Genomic DNA, 25,113 nt, shown 5'->3' with positions numbered 1-25,113 from the left:
TATGAAACGGCACAAATGTTCGGAAAAGTCAAACCATTTGATTGGCTAACAAATGACTCCTGTAATTAATACATCGTTTAATCTTATAACATTTATAATATGTGTGACGACTTGCCCCTGCTTGACGTCTTTGAAAAAATACCAAATAAAATCTGCCTTCATTATATAATTGCATCTTGTCTGATATAATTATGTAGTCATTTTTAGAGTCAAAAAATAATAAGACATTTTTATTATTATTATTGTTTTCCTGATATACAGTCCTGGGTAGAAACTGATTACATGTATTCTGGATTATGTAATCAGATTCCAAAAATTAAATAATTGTAATTAGATTATATTATATTTTAAAATAATAATAATGATAATAATAATAATAATTAAAATCTACTGTTAGTTATATCATTTAGCTTTGAATATTCACAATATAGAATGGCTATGTAAATATCATGTAAATTAATTTATGTTCCATGCTTCTTGAATTTTAGGACAAAAGCACTTCACAGTCAATTAAAACGTGTTAATATTTCGATAATTTAAAAACAGCATATTTACATGTTCACAGTTCTCCGATGTCGGTTAATTGTCAAATTTACATGCAGGCAAATGTATGTAATATTTAAAAATGTAAAATTTTATTCATTTTAATTTGACATTTTTATGATTTAATTAATGTTCTTTCATTTAATGCAATATGCAATGCATTTCACGATGTTATAACAAAGAATGGAATACATTTTATTTATCTTTGCGTTTCAGAACAATAATCCCATTCAAATCTATAAACGGGTCAAAAGTAATCTAAAAGCAATCCAGAAGTACTCTGAATACGTTATCTAGAATGATAACATAACTGACTTCAGTTTTTATCATGTAATCTGTAACAGACTACAGTTTGTTAGTAATCTAAGCAGAACTGCTGATATATGTCTTCTCCATTTATAAAGAGGTGTTATAATATTGATATCACCTTTGATCATGTTGTCCTTGACCCTTTCTTGACACTCTGGAAATAATTATAGTTGGTTATAGGGACCTATTCAAGTTTGTTTTCTCATGAACTGGACTGAAGTGTGTGTGGGACCAAAATAAGACCACAATGAGTTTTTAAAATCCAGCAATTAATGTAGATAAGTTGTTGCAATAAGACAAACCGTATGCTCGCAGTGGCTTTGGGAAATGTTAAATAAATCGAGGCTGAAGAAGAAACTAGCTTTAACTACATTATGTGTGGAATGAAAGTGGACGCTCTCATACTAGTACAAATAAATACTAATATTTGATGACTTCTGTGGTCAGCACTGACCCATTTTCCACACATTTGCTCCACTTGATCTCTGCGTTCGTCATTGCCGAGGGTGGAGTGAGCTCCTCGTTTAGTGAGTGATGATTTTCCACACAAAGGGAACCTGTCTAACGGGATTAACTACAGAATTCGGAAGAAGGATCTGCATCCGTGGACTAAAAAGTGCTGTTTGTCAAGTACTTAAAGTCTTTTTTGTATAGCAAGCAACATTAGAAACTTTATTGGTAGTGTGCTATAGTAACCCCAGATGCCATGCTTCTATAATGCCACTGTCATTCACTCGATACGGTCCGGTGAAAACAACAAATGAAACAACAAATTTGTTCTGTCATTTAACAGATGCTTTTATACACAGTTCAGTGTTTGCGATACGTAGCTGCATACAGTGTTATGCCTTGAGTTGCTACAGCACAAGTAAATTAAATAGACATGAAGGGTTGATTTCTGGAGGACGATGTTGACTTTGTAGCTCTGGCTATAGCGTGTGCTTCAGGCTGGCCATCAGTAAACAGGCTAACATGAACAAATACTCCCTGGCTATTCTTACTCAACAGAGTTTACTGTACTGTTCTTATTAAGGGTCACGGCAGGTGTTTTTTGTTGCAGTCATTACAATCAAATTTTGATGGAAACATTTTAGTTACACGATCGTCATCACCATAGTCAAAAGTCACAGCATTTTAGTTTTTAAAGTAAACAAATATCATCAAGATAAAGGCTTTGAATTAGTGATAAAATTATATTATGATGCTCATTTAATTTTTTTTATTTATTTAAAAATGCATTGATTCTTCTATTATGGATGCTATTTTAATTTCTGCATTAAAATTAATTTAGAAATTTTCAGGGGCATGAGATAAAAATGTGAAAATCTTGATTTCAGAAAAACGTACAAAAAAGACATCCTTTCAAAAAAAGAAAAAGAAAAAAAAAACGTATTATTATTTTTTAAATGTTGTCAATCAAGTTTAACCATCAACATTCAGAAAAGTAAAACAGCAAATGATGCCACAAATTAAATATAAAAAAATCTGTTTTAATGGTTAAATTAAATTTTATTCATCCAAAAGCATATATAAATAATTTAAATCATAAAATGTGTACAATGTAACAGCAATTTATTAAAAGTTGAACAAAAATTACATTTATTTAGTTTAATTTTTTCTCGCATTCCATTTTATTACGTACAAATTAGTTTTTCCATTTTTATTATTCTAGATTCCATTTTAATGTTTAAAAACAATGTCTAATTAATTCAATTCATAAAAACAACTTAATTAATTTGTTTACAATAATAGGGCCCTATGCAATATTTAGTTTTTTTTTTCTTTTCAGAAATATTGTGTTCTGTTTTTAAATTTTTATGGTGATCAAACCTACTGCAAAAGTAAAACATGGAAGAAATATGATGATTATTCTTCTAAAAAGTTTTTTTTAAATAATTGTATTATTATTTATTTTATTTTCATCCTAATTGCTTCAAGCTAAACCGAACTTTTATTTTGACAGGTTGCCTTGAAAACCTTTAGTTTCTGTGTGTGTGTGTGTGTGTGTGTGTGTGTGTGTGTGTGAAATAGTGATAGTTTTTCTCAGATGCTCATGAAATGACTCTTGAGATGTTGTTCACATGTTCATGTCCTCATTTAGTGGGATGGCAGAAGCTTTTAAATGTTATGTGTGTAAAGTGTGCCATTCATTCACACATACACGCAGAACAATCAGAATTATATTTAAATATTTCTCTAATGTTTTAATATTCACAGTCCATATCGCCATTTGATTTAAGTGTACTGATCTACTTTCGATTTTTAATCCAAATTTTGACTAAGTCCGTGACATTACGCGTTATACGGTAAATTACATTTTTATGTCTGTATCCCGCGATTCCATTAACTTTAAGTTGCAAGGAAAAGCTATTTTACATTGTAAAATGTCATGTGTGTGTCTTTGTGTGTAAACTTAAAAAACTCTAAATTAAGAGTTTGCATGAATTAAACATGCAATACATTCTTACAACCTACAGTATGATGTTTATAGTCTGATTTTTTTTTGTCTACAGAACACAGAATGTTCAACAATCAGGACTCCCTTAAAAGATGCGACGTGAAGCATGCACTGGATTTTTAAAGCACAAAGATAATCTCATCTTCATCTCATGATGAACAGCGCCTCATTCACACTGAATCTCTCCAGGTTAAGCAACGGGACAGACGTGGCGGTCTCGGGTCCTGTCACCTGGAGGATGGCCATGATCACTCTCATAACCGTCCCGCTCTCCTTCATCACCATCACAGGCAACGTCCTGGTCATGATCTCTTTTCGGGTCAACCCTCTCCTGAGGACAGTGAGCAACTACTTCCTGTTAAGCTTGGCTGTGGCTGACTTCATTTTGGGCGCCGTCTCGATGAACCTGTACACTACCTACATCCTGATTGGCCACTGGACTTTAGGAAACCTAGCCTGTGATGTGTGGTTGACTGTGGATTATGTGGCAAGCAATGCCTCTGTTATGAACCTGCTGGCCATCAGCGTCGACCGCTATCTCTCTGTCATGCGACCTTTGACCTATCGGGCCACTAGAACGCCCAGAAGAGCGGCAGTGCTGATCACTCTAGCGTGGACCGTCTCGTTCGTGCTTTGGGCTCCTGCTATTTTATTCTGGCAGTATATAGTGGGTGAACGGACTGTTCCAGAGGAAGAGTGTTCAGTGCAGTTCCTGTCTGAGCCTGTGATCACATTCGGGACGGCCATCGCTGCCTTTTACCTCCCGGTGAGCGTGATGGTGGCGTTATACTGGCGGGTGTACCGCGAGACAGAGAAACGCTCTCAGCAGCTCGCCGGACTCATGGCTTCACAGGGAGGACGCGCGGGAAACACATCTCAGGTGGGTTTCACATGGGCTCGTCCATTATTACACATTTTAGATCATTAAAATGTTATTTGTTAGCATCGATGCATCATTTAAGCACCATTGAACCTTTCCAGTCTACTAAATATTCTTTATAGTGGTGGATAAAAAAGATTAGTGTTTTTTACTCTACAGGAAAGAAATGGTTCTGAAAGGTTCTTTGGGAAACCAAAAAAAAAATTTGTAATGGTGTGTGATTACTGTCTATAATTGAGGGAAAATGCATTTAATAGAGACATTAGTAGCAGTAGGCTTCATTATTAATAGGCAACTTTGTGAATAGATGCCATTAAACACCAATATATCACATTTATGATGTGCCTATATTAATGTCATATTAATTTGCTGTTACTTTTTAATAATTTGTTTTAGTTCATTTTAAATTGTGGCTACAGTGTAACAATTCGCTTGCCATAATTTAACTAAATTATTACTGAATTATTTAGTACAATGTGGTGATGACTTATCTAAAACAATGGAAGACATTAATAAGTCTTAATTTGTGCACATGATATCTTGTTTTTTCCCTGCTGGTAATTTTTGAGACTGAGTGGAGAAAATCAATAAGAAGCTCTCTATCAAGACTCTATCAAGAATATATAGAGAGCTAAAGTTTTATATTTTAATGTTATCATAATGACTCCAAAAAATGTTTGTAACAAGGTGTAATGAAAACAAATACCTATTCAAACAAAACATCACAGAATAAAAAAAACACAGACCAAACATGATACTGCTAGTCAGAGCCAGTGTTATTTTAGTATCATTTATATACAATAAAAGAATTTATTAATATTTTTAGTTTGCTTATTAAAATAATTTGTATATGTAATTTTCTTGTTTTTTTTATTCTTTATTTTAAATTTTATATTTACATTTTAGTTTTAGTCATTTTAGTACATCAACTTAATCTTATTTCAGTTAGTTGCCAAGACAAAGATGAAAATAAATAAATAAAAAAAATAAAAAAAAAACTGTATTTGTAAATACAGTTTAGATAAATAGTTTAAAATAAAAAATTTTTTAGGAAATATATATTTTTAATCATTCTAGAGGCCTTTTATTGAACAAATATGCATAAAATCCTAATTTTGGTCCATTTTGCATATAGAAAAAGACTTTCCTATTTGTATTTCTGATAAAAGCATAATTTGTTATTGTTGTTAATTAGCATAATTAGCATACGCTTGACCCTGAAGCTGACAGACATGGACTCCACAGAGTTCACGTGATCATTAAATAAGCTCATAATCATTCCAATTGAAGTAAACTATAGCATTTTTATTGAATAAATAGCGCATTTACATTACACTTTTGTAATTTAATTGATATCTCCCAGAGATCTTGTCACAGCAACTCTCGCAGCGTTGAAGACGTCGGACCACAAACAGACCAGAAGCAGCTCAAGAAGACACACAGCAGCATCTGTCCAATCCTCACCCGCCGGACAGCAGCGTGGTGGAAGAAACGCAGGCAAAGAGACGAGATGTCCAGCTCGGGTACCACATACAGCCATCCACCGATGAACACAGACCGCGCTTCTCCAACACCAGACGATAGTCTCAAATACATCCCCCTCGTTCGGATGGAGGAGACCGCAGTCAGTGATCTTGACCCCACCAAGAGGAGCTTTGACTCAGGAAGTCAGAATTCCCTGGATTCCCGAATGAATCCTGCTACACACGCTCCCGCTCGCCAGCAGACCCGAAGAGCCCGGACCTCAGGTCTGATCCGGGAGAAGAAAGCTGCCCGGACTCTCAGTGCCATTCTCCTGGCTTTCATTGTAACATGGACACCTTACAACATCATGGTCCTGGTGTCCACTTTCTGTGAGGACTGCGTTCCTGAGGGACTGTGGCAGCTGGGATACTGGCTCTGTTATGTCAACAGCACGGTGAACCCTGTCTGTTACGCGCTCTGTAACAAGCACTTCCGGGTCACCTTCAGAGCGCTGCTGCTCTGTCGGTGGAAGGAGCAGAAGAAGGGGATCAGATGGACCCCGACAGGCACTGGATGATTACATCACGGGTTTTCTCGTCATGATATCAGTGATTCGTCACTGGCTGATCTTTATTATGATGCTGAAGAGCACGCGAGCTTGAAAAGATCCTAGAGATCAAAGTTGTGCATCAAATGTGTGGAGTTCAGATCAGCTGCTTGGGAAAGTTTTGTGCTTGTAGCAGTTTTTACATTTGAATGGCTATTAAGTGACACGTTCAAAAAATATAAAATGTAGCAGATGGGTGTGTGTTTATTAAGCATGAACTCTTTAACGCTCTGGTGTTGTCTGGTCACTTTTGACCAAAAAAAAAATTGTTTTTATGTTGTTGTTTTTTGCAATGGTATGAAACTTGGTAAAGGTTTTTGACAAACAATCATAGACTTGATTCGAAAAGGTTAAATGGTCCTGAAAAAGTAGACACTTAACTTGTTTGCATTGCATCTGTGCATTTTTAATTTAAAACCTTTAATTTCATTTTATATTTTACTTCAGCAATATTCTGTCAAGAGTCTTCTTCAAAAAGAGTCTAAACTTAAACTTTCTCCAGAGCGTTAAAGATTTAATTTGTAAATTACTTTTTCAAGTCTATGCTCAAGAAGTGGTTATCTGGTAATAAAGGATTATAACTATTTCATAAATGTAATTTAGTACTATAAAATACCTTAATTTTTTTTATAACATTATATAACTAAAATATAGCACATTCATTTAATTGAAATAAATGAAACTAGACTACTATGAAATTAGTAGTGACAGTAGAGGTAAAATGATGTAAAAATATCTCTTAATAAACTCTTAAATTATATGCATTTAATCTTGATGTTAAAAACAATATGCTAAAAAAAAAAAAAAAAAAATTCTCATGCCTATTATTTTATACATGGACATTTTACAGGGTCTCGAGCGTTATAATACTATGGTAAACTTTACTGCAGTCTTTATTTTCCGTGCTGTCAGCATTTAAAAGAAATACACATAATTAAGTTGGATTTCTCTGTTACATGTATGTTTATTATGGAAAGGCCAATATGAAAAATGTAAATAAAAAAGACAGAAAAATACAGCATTTACATTTAATACCAAAAAACAAATACAAAACGATACAGTACTCACGATAATTCGATATGGTTAGTCAACAATAATAGATACCGGTTATTTCACATACAAAATTCTGCTACGAAAGATAACCCGCCTTATGAGAGTGTTTTTTGTAATAAAGAAATAAGTGAATCCAAAATATGCTAAAAAAAAACAAGAAAACATGATCGTAAAAATGAAAATACAGCACCATCTTCTGGTATTTGAATCTGGACTGTGGCACAAATACTTCCCCAACAAAATAATTATATACGACAAAGATAAAGAGAAAGATAGAGACACCTCTTGTACAAATGAATATTTAAATCCATAATATCCTTGAAGGATTAAGCCATGTTTGCTCGATTTAAACCAAATGTATCTTGAGTGAGTCATAAAGACAAAATAAAATAAAAAATGATTTGGCAATGCATAAACAGGCGCTTAATCATCCGAACCGTTGGCCCTAACATCAAGGAATGTGGAAATACTGCTCATAATGCATGAAGTGTATATAATCCATTACAAACGTCTGCTTTGTGCACTCTTTCATTTCTAACACTGCTTGTGATGTGTGTAACAGTCAGTGAAATAAAAAACTAAGACAATGGCTACATTAGGGCCAATGATGTCTCTTTCTGTGTATGCATCATTCGGGAAAATCTCAATGCATTTCAGTGTGGATGTGAGGGCTGTGTTTTCTTCACGGTCACTCCATGGCAGGGTTTTGGCTCTGATAAATGGAGGCCTTGTCCTTCAGAAGAGCCAGACACAGGTGGCAACTCCAGCTTCCTATAAACACGATGAAAACAAATGTTAATCATCAGTGCCAAACGCATAACTCGAACTACTAGCTACTAAAAAATAAGTGCATGAGCCTAATGCATGAATTCTTTTGGTCTCCTCATGCTATGCTACTGCAGTGCATCACAAGACTTGGAATATAGCACAAAAGTCAGTAGTGTGACATGCAAAACTTTAAATTAATTCTAATATTGGGTTAGAATATTTTGTGTCATTTTGATACAGAGAGGATTTTCTTTTCCCCCAAAATGCTAGTTACTACGGAAGCCTGTTTGCGCCACTGAATAAAAAATAAAAAGGGTATCTGTGACTTTTACGTCTCACAACTCAGATTTTTTTTTTAAAGATGTCAGAATTGTGAGATATAAACTCTCAACTGCAAAATATAAAGTCCATTTCTGAGGGGTGAACAAAAGAGTTTATTTCTCTGAATTGTGACTTTATAATGTATATAACCTGAATGTAAAAAATACTAATTAGAAAATAAAAATGTGAAATTAATTAAATGCAATGTGTTTCACAATGCATATTTCCCCCCCTCAGAATTGTGAGAAAAAAAAGTCTGAATTGTGAGATAAATTGCAATTAATTAATTTAGTTGTTTTTTATTCAATTTACTTTATCAAGCTTCCATAAGTAATGGTTACGGCAGTAACACTATGCCAAATTTTTGTTAATTTTTTTTTTTTTTTTACAAATTCAAAAATGTTGATGTTAAAAACAAAATGCAATTTTTTTTTTTATATTTTCTCTTATTATGCACATATGTCACATGTTAATGTTTTACTGGCCCTTTAAGGATCACACAGCTATAGTAATAAAGTACATTTCCGTGCAATCTTTCTTTTTGTACTATGCTGGTGGCGGACATAAAAATATGTGTTTTGAATGTTTATGTGCATATACAAACAAATGGACCACTTTTATGATATTCAAAATGGTGCTTTTTAGCCATTTTTGGAGACGGATAGACTTAGCCCCATTCAGAAGGTTAAAAAAATAAATGATTCCAAAGCTCATCCTCTTTAATGGCCATTTCAGTTCATAGAGCTGATCATTAATTCATCTCTCGGCCTCTAATGCTCATGGGAAGTCTGATTCATCTACATGAACTGGTTCTTTCGGATGGCTTGTTTCAATGAATCGATTTAAAAATACGACTGTAGCTGTACTTTTACATTATTGTTTAATATTAACCTGTTTACATACAACTCTGTGCTGTGGTATGTCACACAAACTTTTAAATAAAGACATGAGTAATCATTACATTTCATTCAGTTAGTTTTGGTGTCACTGTTTCACTCAGTGATCCTGCACATCAAATAGCCTGACATATGTGACCCTGGACCACAAAACCAGTCTTAAGTGTCAATTTTTCGAAACCGATTATTAATAAGCTGAATAAACAAGCTTTCCATTGATGCATGGTTTGTTAGGATCGGACAATATTTGGCAGAGATGCAACTATTTGGAAATCAGGAATCGGAGGGTGCAAAAAAATCTAAAAACTGAGAACATCTGTCCAAATGACTTCTTAACAATGCATATTACTAACCAAAAATAAAGTTTTGATATATTTAGAGTACAAAATATCTTCAAGGAACATGATCTTTACTTTAAATCCTAATGATTTTTGGCATAAAAGAAAAATCTATAATTTTGACCCATACCATGTATTTTTTGGCTATTGCTACAAATATACCCCAGACTGCTTTTGTTCTCCTGAGTCACAAATACTGATTAGCCTATGTTTTGGACAAGTCCCTTACAATAAAGATAAACACTTAAAATACAGACACTGACATGGACAGCGATTGCTCGTACCTTCTGGAGGGTCTGCCATGGGAGGGCTGAGGCAGTACATGTGGTATCCTCTGTCACAGTCATCACAGAACAGAAGCTGGTCCTGAACGAGAGGATTTAAACACATTCACAGGTGGTTTTGGGCAGTGTTGGGGGTAACACATTAAAGTAATGGGAGTTACGTAATCATATCAAGTTATGCGTGTAATATATGTAATGCATTGCTTTTAGAACAACAAAGTGATCCTGACTCACGTCGTTCTCAGATGTGCCACAAACATTGCAGCACTTGCACTCAATGCATTGCCAGCGGTAAGTCTTCACAGCTGCCATCATCACGGCAGTGAACTGCAGGCACGAAGGATGTCCTTAAGAGGGAAAGAAAGCCACGCGTGAGTTGTGTGCATCTCAGTGTGGAGGTTTAGAGTTTGTTCTGTGTCTCGTTTCGCACCTGAACGTCCACAGTCAGAGCAGGACACCAGTTCCTCCGACTGGCCTGTTTTCTGGTTCATGTTGGAGTCGCCCAGGCAGAAGTCACAATAGTCATTGGGTAACGCCAGGCCATTTGGTCCTTTCTTAGGGGCTGTAAAACAACAACAACAAAAAAAAACATAGATGATAACGTTTGCATTAAAGGGGTCATCTTACGCGATTTTAATTATTTCCTTTCTCTTTAAAGTGTTACAAGCTCTGGGTGCATAAAGACGATTTGTTAAGTTGCAAAGACTTAAAGTCTCAAATCCAAAGAGATATTCTTTATAAAAGTTAAGAGTCTCCTAAAACACATTTTATGTAGGACGAGGACTATTTCCTGAGAGAGTAGTCTACAAATGCACGTGTCTGTTTCTATAAAGTGGTGCGCTTCTGACTCACAGTCTGTAAGTACGTTTTTATATTTAAAGAGTTTGCATGTCATCACAGTATGTTAAGGGGCGTAACATTTCCGTCACACGGTTAAGCCATTCAGCCAATGCACTAGATAGCTGGCCAATCAGAGCACACCTTGCTTTTTAGAATAATGAGCTTTGTAAAAATCGTTTTCTTACATCATCCCGACAGTTTCCACGAACTTTCAAATCCAGAGAATATTATAGTTTAATTAGAAGACACGGCACGTTTCTTTATTTCCGTTTTGTCGCCCGTCTATGGCGTCATATAAACTTTGACCCCTCTAGTTTATTTAACTTCCTGTGGAACCGCCAAATACAAAGGTGAACAGAAACAAAGACGAGATGAAGCAGAAAAAGTAGTAGCATTGATCGAGACTATTATATTTTATATTTATATTGTTTATATTCGTATTTAAACCTCAATCAATAACTTAGTTATGGATCATGATTATGCTTTGCCTGCACGTTCTGTGAAGTGCAAACGCACGGGTGAAATAAATGACCCGAGATGGTTTTGGGACAAGAGAAGCAACAAGACACGGTTAAATATTGGAGTTGCATTTCCAAGATAGAGAGAGCTTCATGACAAGCTGAAACTACAGAGAGATGCCGAACTCGCTTGCATTCTGATAAACAGGTATGCATCCATTCAGCTAACTGTATCTATCCATATATTTGGTGAAACGATGATGTCTTGTGTAAAACGCAGACGGACTAGCTCTCATGTAAATCTACATTTGTTCTATATCTAGCTGAATAAAGTAGCTTCAAATGCAGTTCTCTAGCTTGTTCGTTATCATAGTATAACGTAATTATAGTTATTAACGAAAGGCGACCGTGTTTTTTAACATATATTACTACTAGCTAGATGGAATATTGATTTGATAGGGGTCTCATAATTCATATAGACGGTTTCATCGGGCGCACGCACCTGGAACTAAGTTAACTTCCGGTCTGTGTTGTGTATATCGGTCTGGCTGCAGTGCCTTCTACAAACGCAGTTAAAGGCAAGGTGATGAGTAGACTGAAGTTGGGCTCAGGTGGTTGTGCTGTGGGATGTGTTTCCCATACATTTATTTATTATTGGAGACTCGCCACAATTTTAAAACTGACCTTTTTAAAAAAGGCTTCATTGAATAAACATGAGTAACGTTACTTACTGCACGTTTCATAATAATAATTCCTTACATTTATATGTTTAAATATCAAAACGAATATGTTGCCGTTGAAACCGTCTCTCCGTTCGAAAAGACGTGATTGTCAAAATACTAAGTTAGAATGAGTGTGGAATGATAGGTAGCGACAGAGCGCGTGTTCCAATGAACAACAACTCCCATGAGCCTTACGCTCTTTCCCGACGTCATCAATGTACGTCTTATGTTATTATTTTGATTGAGTGACCCCTGGTGGCCAAAAATTCCATATTGTACGTTTAACTGGCTGGAAACAATGTGGTCGAAACTAAAATTACAAATATTTGTAATGTAATATACATTATCTTTAAGTCACTCGGATCTAACAATATCCAACTCTTAAATGTTGTATAAAGTGTGTGGTTCAAACATGAAGAACGCTACATGCTGTGCTCGTTAAATCCTGTGAACTGATGATGCACAACAATATTAGTGATGTTTCAGAATGCACTTTAAGTAATGCTGTGTAGTAGAAATGAAACGGCATGAAAATTTCCCATCACAACGATTTTGAGTGTGCAAAATGATGAGTGTTGTTAAAACCTGTTGAAAATTTTCTGAAATCAAACAGGACGCCAAATTATTAATATTTCAGTTTTGAACCATGAGGGCCAAGCCATTGCACTGACATCACACAAAAAAAGTGCAAACTGCATGAAACTTTTCTTAAGACAGTCAGTTCTCCATCATTTGACACAAAACCAAACCTACATGCATGCTGTGCCTGCATCAATCCATTATTAACATTGCTTAATGCTTTTCAAATCATGGCAATCAAATATAACATGATAAAACTAACCATCAGGACTTTTCTCATGGTTTTAACTTGTTCAACAATCGTGAATGAACTCACTCTTGTGTTCCTCTCGTGGTACAGGTGTGTGAATCTCAGGTTCCTCTCGATCTTCTCCCTCCTCGTCAGCCAGGTGAGAGTGAGTGTAGTGGTAACTCAAACCCGGTCTGTTTTTATAGCGTTTCCCACAGACTAACAGAAAGAAAACATTGCAAATTAAAACAGTAGAGTAAACAGGATTTTCATTGGGCTTTTCAATGTGCTCGCTTTCCAGACGACAGAAACCAATGATGGAATCTAAACTGCAAACAGGAATCTTTCAGAATTCATCTCACATGATACTGAGATCAAAACAATGAGAGCAATAACGTGCTCAATGTGTGTTTACTGCGACAACAGCATTTACATTCACTACCAAGTTTCTTCTGCTCACTAAGGCTGCATTTATTTAAACAGAAACACAGTAAAAACAGTAATATTGTGTAATATTATTACAATTTAAAATAACTGTTTCTATGCGGATATTACAAAATATTTGTAGTAAGAGTAAAAAAAATACATTGTATGGGTCAAAATTATCATTAGGATATTAAGTAAAGATCATGTTCCATGAAGATATTTTGTAAATTTCCTACTGCAAATATATCAATACCTAATTTTTGATTAGTAAAATGCATTGCAAAAAAATTAATTTATACAACATTAAAGGTGATTTTCTCAGTATTTAGATTTTTTTGCACCCTCAGATTCCAGATTTATCACAGCCAAATTATTCGCTAGTATTCACATACATTCCATTGAATTAATAGGAAACAGTGTGAATTTAATGAGAAAACATCACCTAACAAGTCAGTGTTTTTAAATCTGAAGTATCTCTGTACACTCTTACAATGCAAACACCCTAAGCATGTAAACGGTTATTTTTTTAAATGTCAGGAATTGTAATTGCAATTTTAACTCAAATTATTAAATGATTGCCACCTTATTGGGACAATAAAGCCCTACATACACCTAACCTAACCCTACCCGATACTTTATTTTCAACTTTTTGATTATTTTCTTCATTTTCATTGAAAACAAATGCTTTTTTTGATGTGATTTGAAATTTGAAAAGGCAAAAAAAAGTTCAACCTGGGTCGATCGCGTCGATATGAATACGTCACACATTTTACCATCTTATTTTTTGCACACGGAGTTAGTGTAAAAAGACACTCCGATAAATAAATTACTGACCCTAAACTTTTGAATAGTAACGAACCATAGTATACCATAATAACTGAATGTTGCCTAAAACCGAAAAAAAAAAAAAGCATAACGCTACAAAACAATCACTTTTTAAAACAACAATGACTCAAAATAACATGCGTTACAACTCACTGTCACAAGCATACGGTTTGTCTCGATCTTCTTGGGCAGCTGCAGCAGCTTCCATTTTCTTTTTTCCATTTCCAACTCCTCGACCCTGGCAACATTAAAACAACATTTCGATAACACCATTCCTCCAGGCCACCGCACGACCAAGAACCATCACACCACAAGATAATAAATGGCTTATACTGTATCAATATTCAGTAGGGATGTAACCATTCACTCAACTAACGATTCAATTCAGGATTTATTTTTATTTTTTTACAAAATGAGATTTAAGACATATTATAAATTAAATGTTTCCTTTTATTGCTTGGACAAAATGCTGTAATTTTTTTGGGAAATTAAAATACTGCTAAATTAAAAAACACTATAATAAATATAGCACGTGTATATTATTGCTCTTTCATTTGGTTTGATTGCTTCTAATGCCCTCGTTTGTAAGTCGCTTTGGATAAAAGTGTCTGCTAACAAATACATTTTATATATAATGTAAATATAAAAAAAAATTGGCAATTTAAATCAAGTTTTTGTGAAACTATTCATAAAAAATATCTGCATGAAACTGAAACAGCAAACGAGCTCAATGAGACGCAGATTCACTCTCTGCCAGCAGGTGGAGCTTATAGCATTTCCCTGGTTACTGCTGTAAACAAAGCACTTATGAACACTGCAGCTGTGTCCAAATTCAGGGTCTGCATCCTCCTTAGGATCCTTCCTACCCGGTTGAAGGAGGATGGGTCCTCCGACGACCGCAAAAACCGGAAGTCGGTGTTTGTGAATTTGGACAGCCTACCCTTCTTTCAGTTCCCTCCCTTAACCGTTGCTCATATCCTGTCGCCTAGCAACCGTGACAGCGCCAAGCAAGAAGCGGGTGAAGAGCTCATCGTTCTCTCCCCGGAGCTTTATAAACACTTCTGTCTGCTCTTTCGTCCTTAGAAGCGTTAAAACAGCTTCAATCACTAACAAATAAGCTGTGTGTAAGGGGATATTCACACAGGCAGTAAGGAAGAAGCTAGTTTACGAAAGTAAACGTTTTTTTTTTTACATATACACGTACACATGTAAAAAAAAAAAAATGCTTAATGCTAAAACAAAATGCCTAACTAGAAGACGACTGAAAATATATCTTTTTGAAAAGCCAGTTTTTAAAAAACATCGAAAATAATACTCCTCCCCCACTCCGCTACCGCTCGCTTCGTCCTGCCGAAAATAATTATGGGATAGGTAGGACGCGAAAGGATCCATCACACCCATCCTTCGAATTCGGGGAAAAGGAGGACGCATTTGTGGGCCGCATTTGAAGGATCCTACGAATTTGGACAGCCTTCGTCGCGGCGCTGTGACGTAACATCCTTCAAATGCGTCCTCCGAAGGATGTAGACCCTGAATTTGGACACAGCCTGCAGCAGGCGGTGCTTAAAGCGTCTCCTTGGTTACCGCTGTAAACAAAGCACTTATAGACCCTTTTACAGTTGGTAAACAAGGTGACGTATTTGTGTGGGCAGGGCTTAGCTGGAGGCAGAAAGATTCCTCTCAACACTTGAACAAACGGAAGCTAGCGAGTTTTCTTAGCTTGTTTTTTTAATAATGGCTGGAGAAAATCTGAATAATCTGCTTTATCTGAATATTTAAGGTCACTCACTGTCCGGGACCGCGATAATTATTTGAAAAAGTTCACTTTAACGGACGGAACCAGATTGATCGACCCGTACACAATAACTCATTGGATGGACGATCTGACAGGATTACCTCCGATTGAGTGGCCTGACATCTACACTTACCTGATAGAGAAACCGAGCGTGTAAAGTAAAGAGAAACTGAGGGCGTATAAATCCTTAGATTAAATAAAGAGTGACATTACAGTAAAATTATTATTAAGAAATAAAATTATAGAAATAAAAATTCTGAAGACTGCAAATTAATTATAAACTTTCTGTATTTATTCTTTCTTACCATGTTCTTAAATTCCGATCACAAGTAATCACAACAATTTATATACTATGTTCTCCGTCGATTCTGGCAACCAACAACACAACAAGACGACATTTTAAGCTCCTTGAGTAGCCGACCCTGTGTTGGTTTGTATTAGCCGCCTCCAGTTTTCCGTTTGTTTTGCCTCCAGCTAGCGCCATGACGTACCTGTGACGTCCGCGCAAAAGGGGTCTATAAACACCTCAGCAGGCGGCGCTTAAAGCGTTACCCTGGTTACCGCTGTAAACAAAGCAGCGCTGCACTAATGAACTTTAATATGCCTTATACAGAGGCAAGATGAAAAAGAAAAATACCATCTAAACTTTTCTAAAGAGTAAGTTCCCCTCAGACATACAATCATATAAACTCTTGCCCCTTAAAGAATCGCAATTTGTTTAGCATCTCAACCGATTTGAATCATCTCAAATTTTAATTGATTTTCAACCGGCTCGCGTATAATCATTACATCCCTAATATTCAACAACTTAAAGCAACAGTAGACAAGGCACGTTACCTTAGACTTTCCTTTTCCTCGTCTTTTTGGAGTCTCCTCCTCAAAATCTTCATCGTCCAGATCATCCAAGTAGTCTTCGGGCTCAAGCACTCTCTGAGAATGACAGGAAGTGATCAGGCTATGCATTGCTTTGGGAGAATCCCCCACATGTGTGCTTCTGCTACCTTCCTGATGCGTGTGGAGCCGCTGTGGCTGCTGGCCGTGCTGGTTCCAGTGACCTCAGACAGACTGGTTTCTTCCTCCGGCGGTCTGAACTCGGTGGACACTCTTTTATCCAGCGGCTCTCCTTTCAGCAAGGCTTCCAGACTGCTCCCATCCAACGGCCCCAACACATCTTTTTTCATTCCCAGTTCCAGCTCTGCTTTGAAAGGACGCCATTTACAATCATATGTTAAATATTTTCTCTGACTTGTATATCTCAATCTATATTGTTTATATATATTGAGCTTGACATATGAAATAATAATCTTTTTTTTATGATAAAATCTAAGAAAAAAAAGTTTGCATGTTTTATGTTGAATATCATTTTTGATTGTATGGCTCATATAGTTTGATGTTGGTGAATATGGAGATCATATTAGATCAAAAATAAGATGAGATTTTGATAGCTTTTAATCAATAAGATCTTTATAACAGTACTACTTACATAAAATGCATATAAATATATTAAATTTTTTACTCTGAATGTCTTAGTAAGATAGTATTTTTATGATCCAAAGCTCTGTAGTTTTCTTATCAAAAAAATATGTGACCCCGGACCACAAAACCAGTCATAAGGCTCAATTTTTCAAAATTGAGATGTATAAATCAATTGAAAGCTGAATAAATAAGCTTTGCATTGAGGTATGGTTTATGAGGATCAGAAAATATTTGGCCGATAAACAACTATTTGAAAATCTGGAATCTGAGGGCGCAAAAAATCTAAATATTGAGAAAATCACCTTTAAATTTGTCCAAAAGAAGTTCCTAGCAATGCATATTACTAATCAAATATATAAAAACGTAATTTTTAAGGTAGGAAATTAACAATATTTATTAACGGAACATGATCTTTACTTAATATCCTAATGATTTTTGGCATAAAAGAAAAATTGATCATTTTGACCCATACAATGTATTTTTGGCTATTGCAACAAATATACCCCAGCGACTTAAGACACATATAATGCAATGCAATACAATGATGAAAATAAACATAACATATCATATATGATGCTAACATAACATGATTTTTCTAAAACATGATAATCAAGTAAACCTGTTGCTTGAACCCAGTGAGTGTTCATCTTGAATATCATTCACAATACTAAAGTTACATTTACTACAAGAAAGGAAGACATTTGCTTATCAAAAACGATACAGCACGTGTTATAGGAATAAACAGGTTATAACAGAATACCAGATTTGATTGGAGGAAACACCAGAGCAGGTTCTTCTGGTGGGTGAGCTCTTCTTTTCTTCCTCCAGCGCCGAGCAGGATATGTGTACAGCTGTCCCGGTGTGGTACCTTAAATAGAAATCATAAACCATGAATGTAAGTACCTAGAGATGGGTCAATCTGTTACGGTTTCCAAATTACATGACAAAAATTGCAGTAAGTAACGAAATCCATTACATTACATTTTAGGTAATATAATCAGACTACTTTTGACCTAACTTGCTAATCACATTGATTTAAATAGGACAATTTTGTACCATATTGTTATAAAAATGCAAAGCAAATGTGTTCTGTGAAGTGCATTAAACATTACATTACATTATAAAGGTTCCCAGACAGGTGTTCATGAAGTAAGTTTGAGATTTTAAAGAAAAAACATGAAAATGTCAAATTAAAATCAATCAAATTAAAACACTTATAATTCAAGCGATAATTCAAATAAAAAACAAGTGTTTTCATCAGTAGTGTTGACATATGGAGAAAACACTGCTGAAAACTGAAAGGATTTCTGTAAATCCAGTGGTCAAATGCTGTGTGGCGTTTCAATTTTCTATGCAATTATAGACATCTGACTAGTGTTCGTGTGAAACTGGAAATCTTTCTGAATGTATATAAGCGGGAGGCTACTTTATAAAGGGACATTTTAAAGATGAAAAAGAGGGAGAATCAATAAGCTAAATGATGTATTTGGCTGATGCTGAACCTGCACTCCTGTGTCTCTTCTCCATCCAAATATAGCAGTTGCTTTGAGCGACTCCAGTTTGGGAGTCCAGGAAGGGCATGAGGATGCTCCTCTCGGCACACAGCCGGGCGTTATAACTGTGACACTGCTCCAAAGCATCTTTATAGTACTGCTCTCCAAGACTTGGGTTCACACACACACACACACACACACACACAAGAGCACGAGAGAGAAAGAGAGAGAGAAAGAGAGAGACAAAACAAGTTACTTCAAGGCGTGTGATTTAGATTTACTGTTAATGAACACATTCCCTTTTGATTGGTTAAATCAGTCTTTGGAAATACCTATTTTCTTTCTATTAGGTTAATTTACATTTGGTGCGTCACAACGTATTGCAAACAATAGACATCAATGGACCCCAATGAGATGTACTATTTTTTTTTTACCAAAGCAAAGCAAACACTAAAGACATTATTATTATTATTATTATTATTATTTTAAAACGGCAAAAGAATCAGTGACTGGTCTTTAAAATGGTCTATTAAAAAAACACATGACTGTAGCGCGCTTTCATGCCACACGAAACGATGAATGGTCGAGGTGCAGATTTATATTATTAGCCAACCAAAGCACAACGCTTCGACCTTACAATAAAACCGTCCCGAATCAGCCACCATTTGAGATCACACACACGGATATTCATGTAAAGAGTTTAAAAACTACATGGACTCACACTTTAACGATGTTCTCCACGGCAGTCGCCATTGTTTTTGCTGTAGTGGGCTGTTGTTGTCTTCACTGCGCATGCGCACCAGCTGTCCTTTTTTTTGAATAAACGCTACGTTCTCGTAAATATTTTTTCCGTCATAGCAGATGGAAGATTTAAATTGTATGAAAACTGTAAAGAAAAAAATTATATAAAAATATATATATTACCGACATACAAACGATACTTCTTATTAAATAAATTAATCAAAATAACTAAAACGCATTGATTTCATCCCCGCGGTGGGAGTGGTTTACGTCTATATGACATCATCCGTCCGCACCGCCGCCATTTATATTTCACCGCCATTTCACAAAGACTTACCTGAGATTCGGTTACGAAAACGACGGTCTAAATGGAAAACCAACTTTGTAAGCTTTTTGTCGGTGGACTTAACGTCCAAACCACCGATGACGGGCTGCGAAATCATTTCGAGCAATACGGGACGCTCACGGACTGCGTGGTCGTCCAGAACCAGCAGCTGAAGCGCTCGCGCTGCTTCGGTTTCGTTACGTACTCGAGCCCCGAGGAGGCGGACTCGGCCATGGCGGCCCGACCGCACGTTCTGGACGGTAACAACGTCGAGCTGAAGCGGGCAGTGGCTCGGGAAGACGCGGGCAGGCCAGAGGCCCTCGCGAAGGTGAAGAAGATCTTCATCGGCGGGCTTAGAGACGACATCGAGGAGGATCACCTCCGTGATTGCTTCTCCCAGTTCGGCGCGGTGGAGAAGGCGGAGGTGATAACGGACAAAGAGACTGGAAAGAAGCGTGGCTTCGGCTTCGTATATTTCGAGGACAACGACTCGGCCGATAAAGCAGTGGTGCTCAAGTACCATGTTATCAATGGGCATAAAGTGGAGGTGAAGAAAGCCCTGACCAAGCAAGAGATGCAGGCCGCTGGGAGTCGTGGTGGCCGCGGCGGGAGGGGGATGGGCAGACCGCAGAACGGCTACGGCGCGCGCGGCGGCGGATACGGCAACTGCAGCAGCGGCGGCGGGTATGGAGGCAATGACGGCTACGGCGGAGGTTACGGAGGCGGGTATGGGGGAGGCTACGGGGACCAAATGGAGGGCTACGGCGGTGGTAACGGCTACAGTGACTTTGGCAGCGGCTATGGCCAGCAGTCCTCTGGCTATGGCCCAATGAAAGGTAATTACTCGGGCAGAAGCAGCGCTCCTTACTCCCGAGGAGGAGGTGGTGGTGGTGGTTACGGCAGGGGGGGTTACGGAGGCTCGTATTAGGAGCGTGTATTAGGTCCTTCCCCAGCCCACATCACAGTTTCGACCACACATTATCTTCAGCTAAGTTGAGCCACTTTAACATAACGTGGCATTGACTGAAACACTCGAGCTCCATTATCATTATCCAGTCCAGCAGATCATAGGTAGGGCCAGGGCTCACCTGTCCGACTTTACTCCGCATCTTACATCTTTCCCTGAAGTACTAGGGAGATTTTTTTTTTTCTCTTTCCTTTCAGCAAGACATAGGACTACTACTCTGGATCTCTACTTGTATTATAAGACTGGCCAGTGGTCGGGGCAGGCTACCTGTTGGCGCAACTGTTACTCAAGTTTTTTTTTTTCTTTGGTTTGGGATTAGGTTAAGATTAGTATTTTTGCTTGTTAATTAGAGTAGGCATGTGTTTTTCACCTTTTAGTGTATGCATTGTATCTTTATTGTGTCTGTTCTTTTTTTCAAAACGCTTAATAGTGCAGTCAATCAAATTAATCGCAAACAAAATAAAAGCGTTTGTTTGTATAATACACTGTGTATATATGCGTTTATATATAAATACACAAACCTACATATGTTTATATTAATATAATTTATATATACATTTTATATATAAACCAAATACATTAAGTGTATACATGTGTGCGTGTATTTACATATACATAACAAATATGCATAGTACATATATTATGTAAACACATTTTTTTTTGAATGCGATTAATCGTTTGACGACTAACATTTAAATCTGATTTTGATTGAGAGCCAATCAGCAGTGAAACCCTGTAGCGATTCAAACATCCATTGGCTGGCTGCAGGCGTTATTTGCATATCACGTGATGTTTTGAGTGCACAGTGCCTTGAGTAAAAATCCCATTCATTTTCTTCATAAAGCAAGGCAGACACTATAAGCTATGAGGTTAAATGGTGTGTTGTGTTTATTTTCCACTCGTTTTGCAAATATGTAGAAACCAACCATAATTCTTCAATCAGAGAATTAATATTTGCATATTTTGCAATAAGCATATAATGTTTCTGTATGCATACTCAATATCTTTAAATCAATAGTTTTGTCATTCGCAATGTTTCCTGGGATTGGAGTACTTTCCGTTTTGTGTATTTGCCCTCTACAAATACTTTTTTGCATCGAATCAAAGATCGCAATGTTTCGGCTCATTGCTGGTTGGTTTGACTGAATCATAGCTCTGTAACAAATGCTTTTTAAAAATGAATGGGGAAAAATTCTACAGAAAACCAAGGCAGCTGAAAAAGTAGACTGGCACTGTTGAACTCAATTAATCCACTTGCTGCAGAGTCTGCTGCCAACCAATGAAAGATTGAATTTATTTAATTAGGCTCGATTGCAACTAGCTGTTTGTTCTAACATAAGAAAAGTGTTGGATTAAATTGAAAAATCTTTGTCGTCTCAGTAAAAAATATGCAAGTTAAAAGGACTAGTTCCAGCTTCGAATGTTCAGGCTCGCTCAAACAACCCTCAACGTCCGTTAATAGTTAAGTGATTAACGTGTGTCCCCTCCCAATTAGTGTAATCTGTTAAATAGTTCAAGAACATTATGAAAATATTGTCATTGGTGGTGTTACAGTGAACCTTTTGGTCGGGACTCTTGTTTTTCCTACAGTTTAATTATTTAGTAAAGGACTTAAATGCTCTTGTCTCATTGTATTACTGCTTCAACCCATTGAATATTGTTTATTTCAGATACAACTGAACTGTATGTATTTCTGTTAATAAAAATCATTACTCCGTAGCCATTATGGTTTATGACCAGCTGAGATTTATTGGGTGGTTTGACGTATATGAGACCCATGTAGCGATTTTGTCTTTCCATCTAGGTAAGACTAAAACTGGAGGCCACTTTTAGCCTTTAATCAGGCATTGGCTCTAATGACTTTCCTTTGCATCAGACATGTGGGGATGTTAATATTTTCCCAACCGTATGTTGTCTTAATTCTTAAAATATGTGTAGAGCTTTGTTCCAATACTTTTAGTGATCAAATAAGATGGATCTATACCTTAGCTGTGTCCACTACTACGTCATTGGATTCTCCAGGGCTACTCCAGAGATGTAGAAACCCAGCTGAAAATCCATAGGATAAACGCACCAGGTTTCCAGGTTTGTAGAAATGCTTTATACACCAGACATTACATCGGGTGTGTCTCTTAACATACTTTGGATCCACCTGGAAAACGAAATCAGGTATTTGTGAGACGTTAACGTAAAGCGTGCATGCAACTATTTCAGCATTTTCTAAATACTAGCTGTGAATAGCGTTAAGTGGCGGCGACCATTAATGGAAAAGTGGAAAGTAGAACATGCTCTGTAGTTCAATGTGGTGATTGTGGTCTATGTAGTTATGTCTTAATCCAATATTTTAGCCGATTTCCAGTTTAAGGTCAAACCGGAGAACGAAGCTTATAGTTCCTGTATACTTGATGCATTAGTTCCAGATATTAATGGCATCAAATGCAAAGGAGATCAGCATTTATTAAGCAAGGTTTGTGCTTTCAGCTATTTACTTTACATCTTATCAATCCCCCTCCCCTCCTCATCTCGGTGTTTTGCTCGTGCTTTGTCCTACATTTCTGGCACTCTTAAGAGGGCAGTGGATTTTGTTGATAATTGAGTGAGACTAGTGAAGATGCAACCTCTTGGCATTGGCCTTTTCAAAAGTGAGATGTGCTACTGTCATTTTCAAAGCACACCACCTGCATAGAGCCTTTGTAAGGGCACAGTGTGTCAATCTGAAGGGGTTGTGTAGATCGACATGTTTCAGGACACCGCTTGTTGATTTGACGCTTACATGCATCTCCATCTGTCTTGACTTTTTCACAGAGAATGCAATGGAAGGATTTAAATAAAATCTGACTTCTAAGTTCGGCCACTTGATGAACCTCTGCTGCGGCTGTGAATCCAGTTGCTCTAAAGATGAAGGAAGAACTCCAGTGAGTTTTGGTAAGCATGTTATCTGTGGTCTTTTAGTCAGTCACGCCAATTATATTAACTAAATTTATTTTTGTTTGTCTTTCTGTTGTAGCAGAGTTTGCATATGAATACATGTGCATGGATCTCTGAGAGACAAGATGCCTGTGGTAAGATTTAAGCAGAATGTCTCATTTCAGTGATTTGAATCAAAATGTATGTCGATTACATAATTTGAGTTTTGTGTTTACCATGATCTTTTTGTGGGTTTGAGATTATGAACTCATGAGAGCATACGTTGCAATAAATATGGTTCTGCTTGGAAACATTTTGTATGTTTAACCATTACATTGGTTGGAGCATAAGACACAGATATGGAAAAAACATTTTTGAAATGTATATGTATAGTCCGTGTATAGGCAAATACAAGGTTTTATTTTTTTAGTTCACCAGTTTCTTTTGGTTTCAGGCCATTTTAACCAAATTTTATCTCAACTATGTTATAAAAAAATAAAAGAAAGATTTGACTTACTAATTTACTTTGTACAATGTGTATAAAATGTCCATAAATTGATATTCCCATTTTATTCAATGCATCTATAATACATTGCATCTAGTTAGCATATTGATGCGTCCTTGTGTGCAAATCATAATGAGAAGGAAAAGAAAGCGTTATGAAGGGAGTAACAACCTGGCAACATTTTCATGATAATGCCACATTTCATAACAATGTTGATTTAATCATTTGCAAAGTGTCTGATTGACATCAGACTGGTTTCCTCTACAGAAGACGTTATGCCTTGTTCCAGAAGTCAAATTTGGATTTGAAACCCCATAAAATTTTTCTAAATTATGACTATTTGAAAGTTAGCCAGATATGAATGAGAATTACTAAATATTATCATATTTTCCTAAGAGTGTTAAATGATGATATCAGTATCCATATCGGTCATATTTAAAGACCAAGAAGAGGGAGTGTTTATAATCAAACCTTCAAACATCTCAAAGCCCTTAATGTGCTCCGTACAGGACATCCAGACTTAAAACCCTAAAATCTCCTCTACACAAGAAGACAAAAGTCTATGCCTAGGTCCCAGGAGGATAAATCTCTCATGCTCTCTTTTCTGGAAAATGTCTTTATTTTTACAGACCCGTGCCAAGATGATGCCCTGATCATGGTACCTGGAAGGTGGCTGCATCTGGTTCCTGTGACTGGAGTTGAATCGAATGCATATTGTCAAAGTGGTTGGAATCATTGTACATGTGCATATGAACTGGCATTAAATGTCTGATTAATTCAATAAAATAAAATAAAAAACTGGATAAATTTGAAGTCTGCTGTTAATGTTTGAATGCATCAAGTGGGGTTACACAAGATAGAAATTAGCAACATCTACTAAGCTATAAACCTATTACAGTATGAA

At 36.5% G+C, this 25,113-nt stretch overlaps 3 protein-coding genes across 6 annotated transcripts; 2 read left to right on the top strand and 1 right to left on the bottom strand.

The window, feature by feature from the left end:
- The first annotated feature begins 3,384 nt into the window (after positions 1 to 3,384).
- Positions 3,385 to 6,362, top strand: chrm1a (cholinergic receptor, muscarinic 1a). The gene is made up of 2 exons (XM_052614896.1): positions 3,385 to 4,190; positions 5,554 to 6,362. Exons 1-2 carry the CDS (start codon positions 3,462 to 3,464, stop codon positions 6,229 to 6,231), a joined length of 1,407 nt encoding a protein of 468 aa, XP_052470856.1. The 5' UTR covers positions 3,385 to 3,461; the 3' UTR covers positions 6,232 to 6,362.
- Positions 6,363 to 7,195: 833 nt separating this feature from the next.
- On the bottom strand, positions 7,196 to 19,795 carry dpf2l (D4, zinc and double PHD fingers family 2, like). Of its 2 annotated transcripts, none has more exons than XM_052614898.1 (11): positions 19,486 to 19,795; positions 18,774 to 18,934; positions 18,032 to 18,139; positions 16,797 to 16,990; positions 16,633 to 16,725; positions 14,154 to 14,238; positions 12,837 to 12,968; positions 10,352 to 10,483; positions 10,156 to 10,268; positions 9,922 to 10,003; positions 7,196 to 8,085 (listed from the first exon to the last, which is right to left on the bottom strand). In XM_052614898.1, the coding sequence occupies exons 1-11, from the start codon at positions 19,515 to 19,517 to the stop codon at positions 8,003 to 8,005; spliced, it is 1,215 nt and encodes a 404-aa protein (XP_052470858.1). In that variant the 5' UTR covers positions 19,518 to 19,795; the 3' UTR covers positions 7,196 to 8,002. The 2 variants fall into 2 exon arrangements, with proteins under 2 accessions (XP_052470858.1, XP_052470857.1); XM_052614897.1 differs by having other exon boundaries at positions 16,797 to 16,993; positions 19,486 to 19,651.
- Positions 19,796 to 19,873: 78 nt separating this feature from the next.
- On the top strand, positions 19,874 to 25,022 carry hnrnpa0a (heterogeneous nuclear ribonucleoprotein A0a). Of its 3 annotated transcripts, none has more exons than XR_008186677.1 (4): positions 19,874 to 20,666; positions 23,601 to 23,722; positions 23,808 to 23,859; positions 24,839 to 25,022. XR_008186677.1 is itself a non-coding variant. In XM_052614900.1 (1 exon), exon 1 carries the CDS (start codon positions 19,874 to 19,876, stop codon positions 20,756 to 20,758), a length of 885 nt encoding a protein of 294 aa, XP_052470860.1. In that variant the 3' UTR covers positions 20,759 to 22,516. The 3 variants fall into 3 exon arrangements, 1 of the variants encoding a protein (XP_052470860.1); XR_008186676.1 differs by having other exon boundaries at positions 23,805 to 23,859; XM_052614900.1 differs by lacking the exons at positions 23,601 to 23,722; positions 23,808 to 23,859; positions 24,839 to 25,022 and having other exon boundaries at positions 19,874 to 22,516.
- Positions 25,023 to 25,113: the final 91 nt, after the last annotated feature.

This window comes from Carassius gibelio, chromosome A14 (genome assembly GCF_023724105.1).
Source record: "Carassius gibelio isolate Cgi1373 ecotype wild population from Czech Republic chromosome A14, carGib1.2-hapl.c, whole genome shotgun sequence".
NCBI classification, from domain to species: domain Eukaryota; kingdom Metazoa; phylum Chordata; class Actinopteri; order Cypriniformes; family Cyprinidae; genus Carassius; species Carassius gibelio.
Note: the sequence above shows the minus strand (reverse complement) of the source record. Positions and strands in the feature narration are given on the sequence as shown.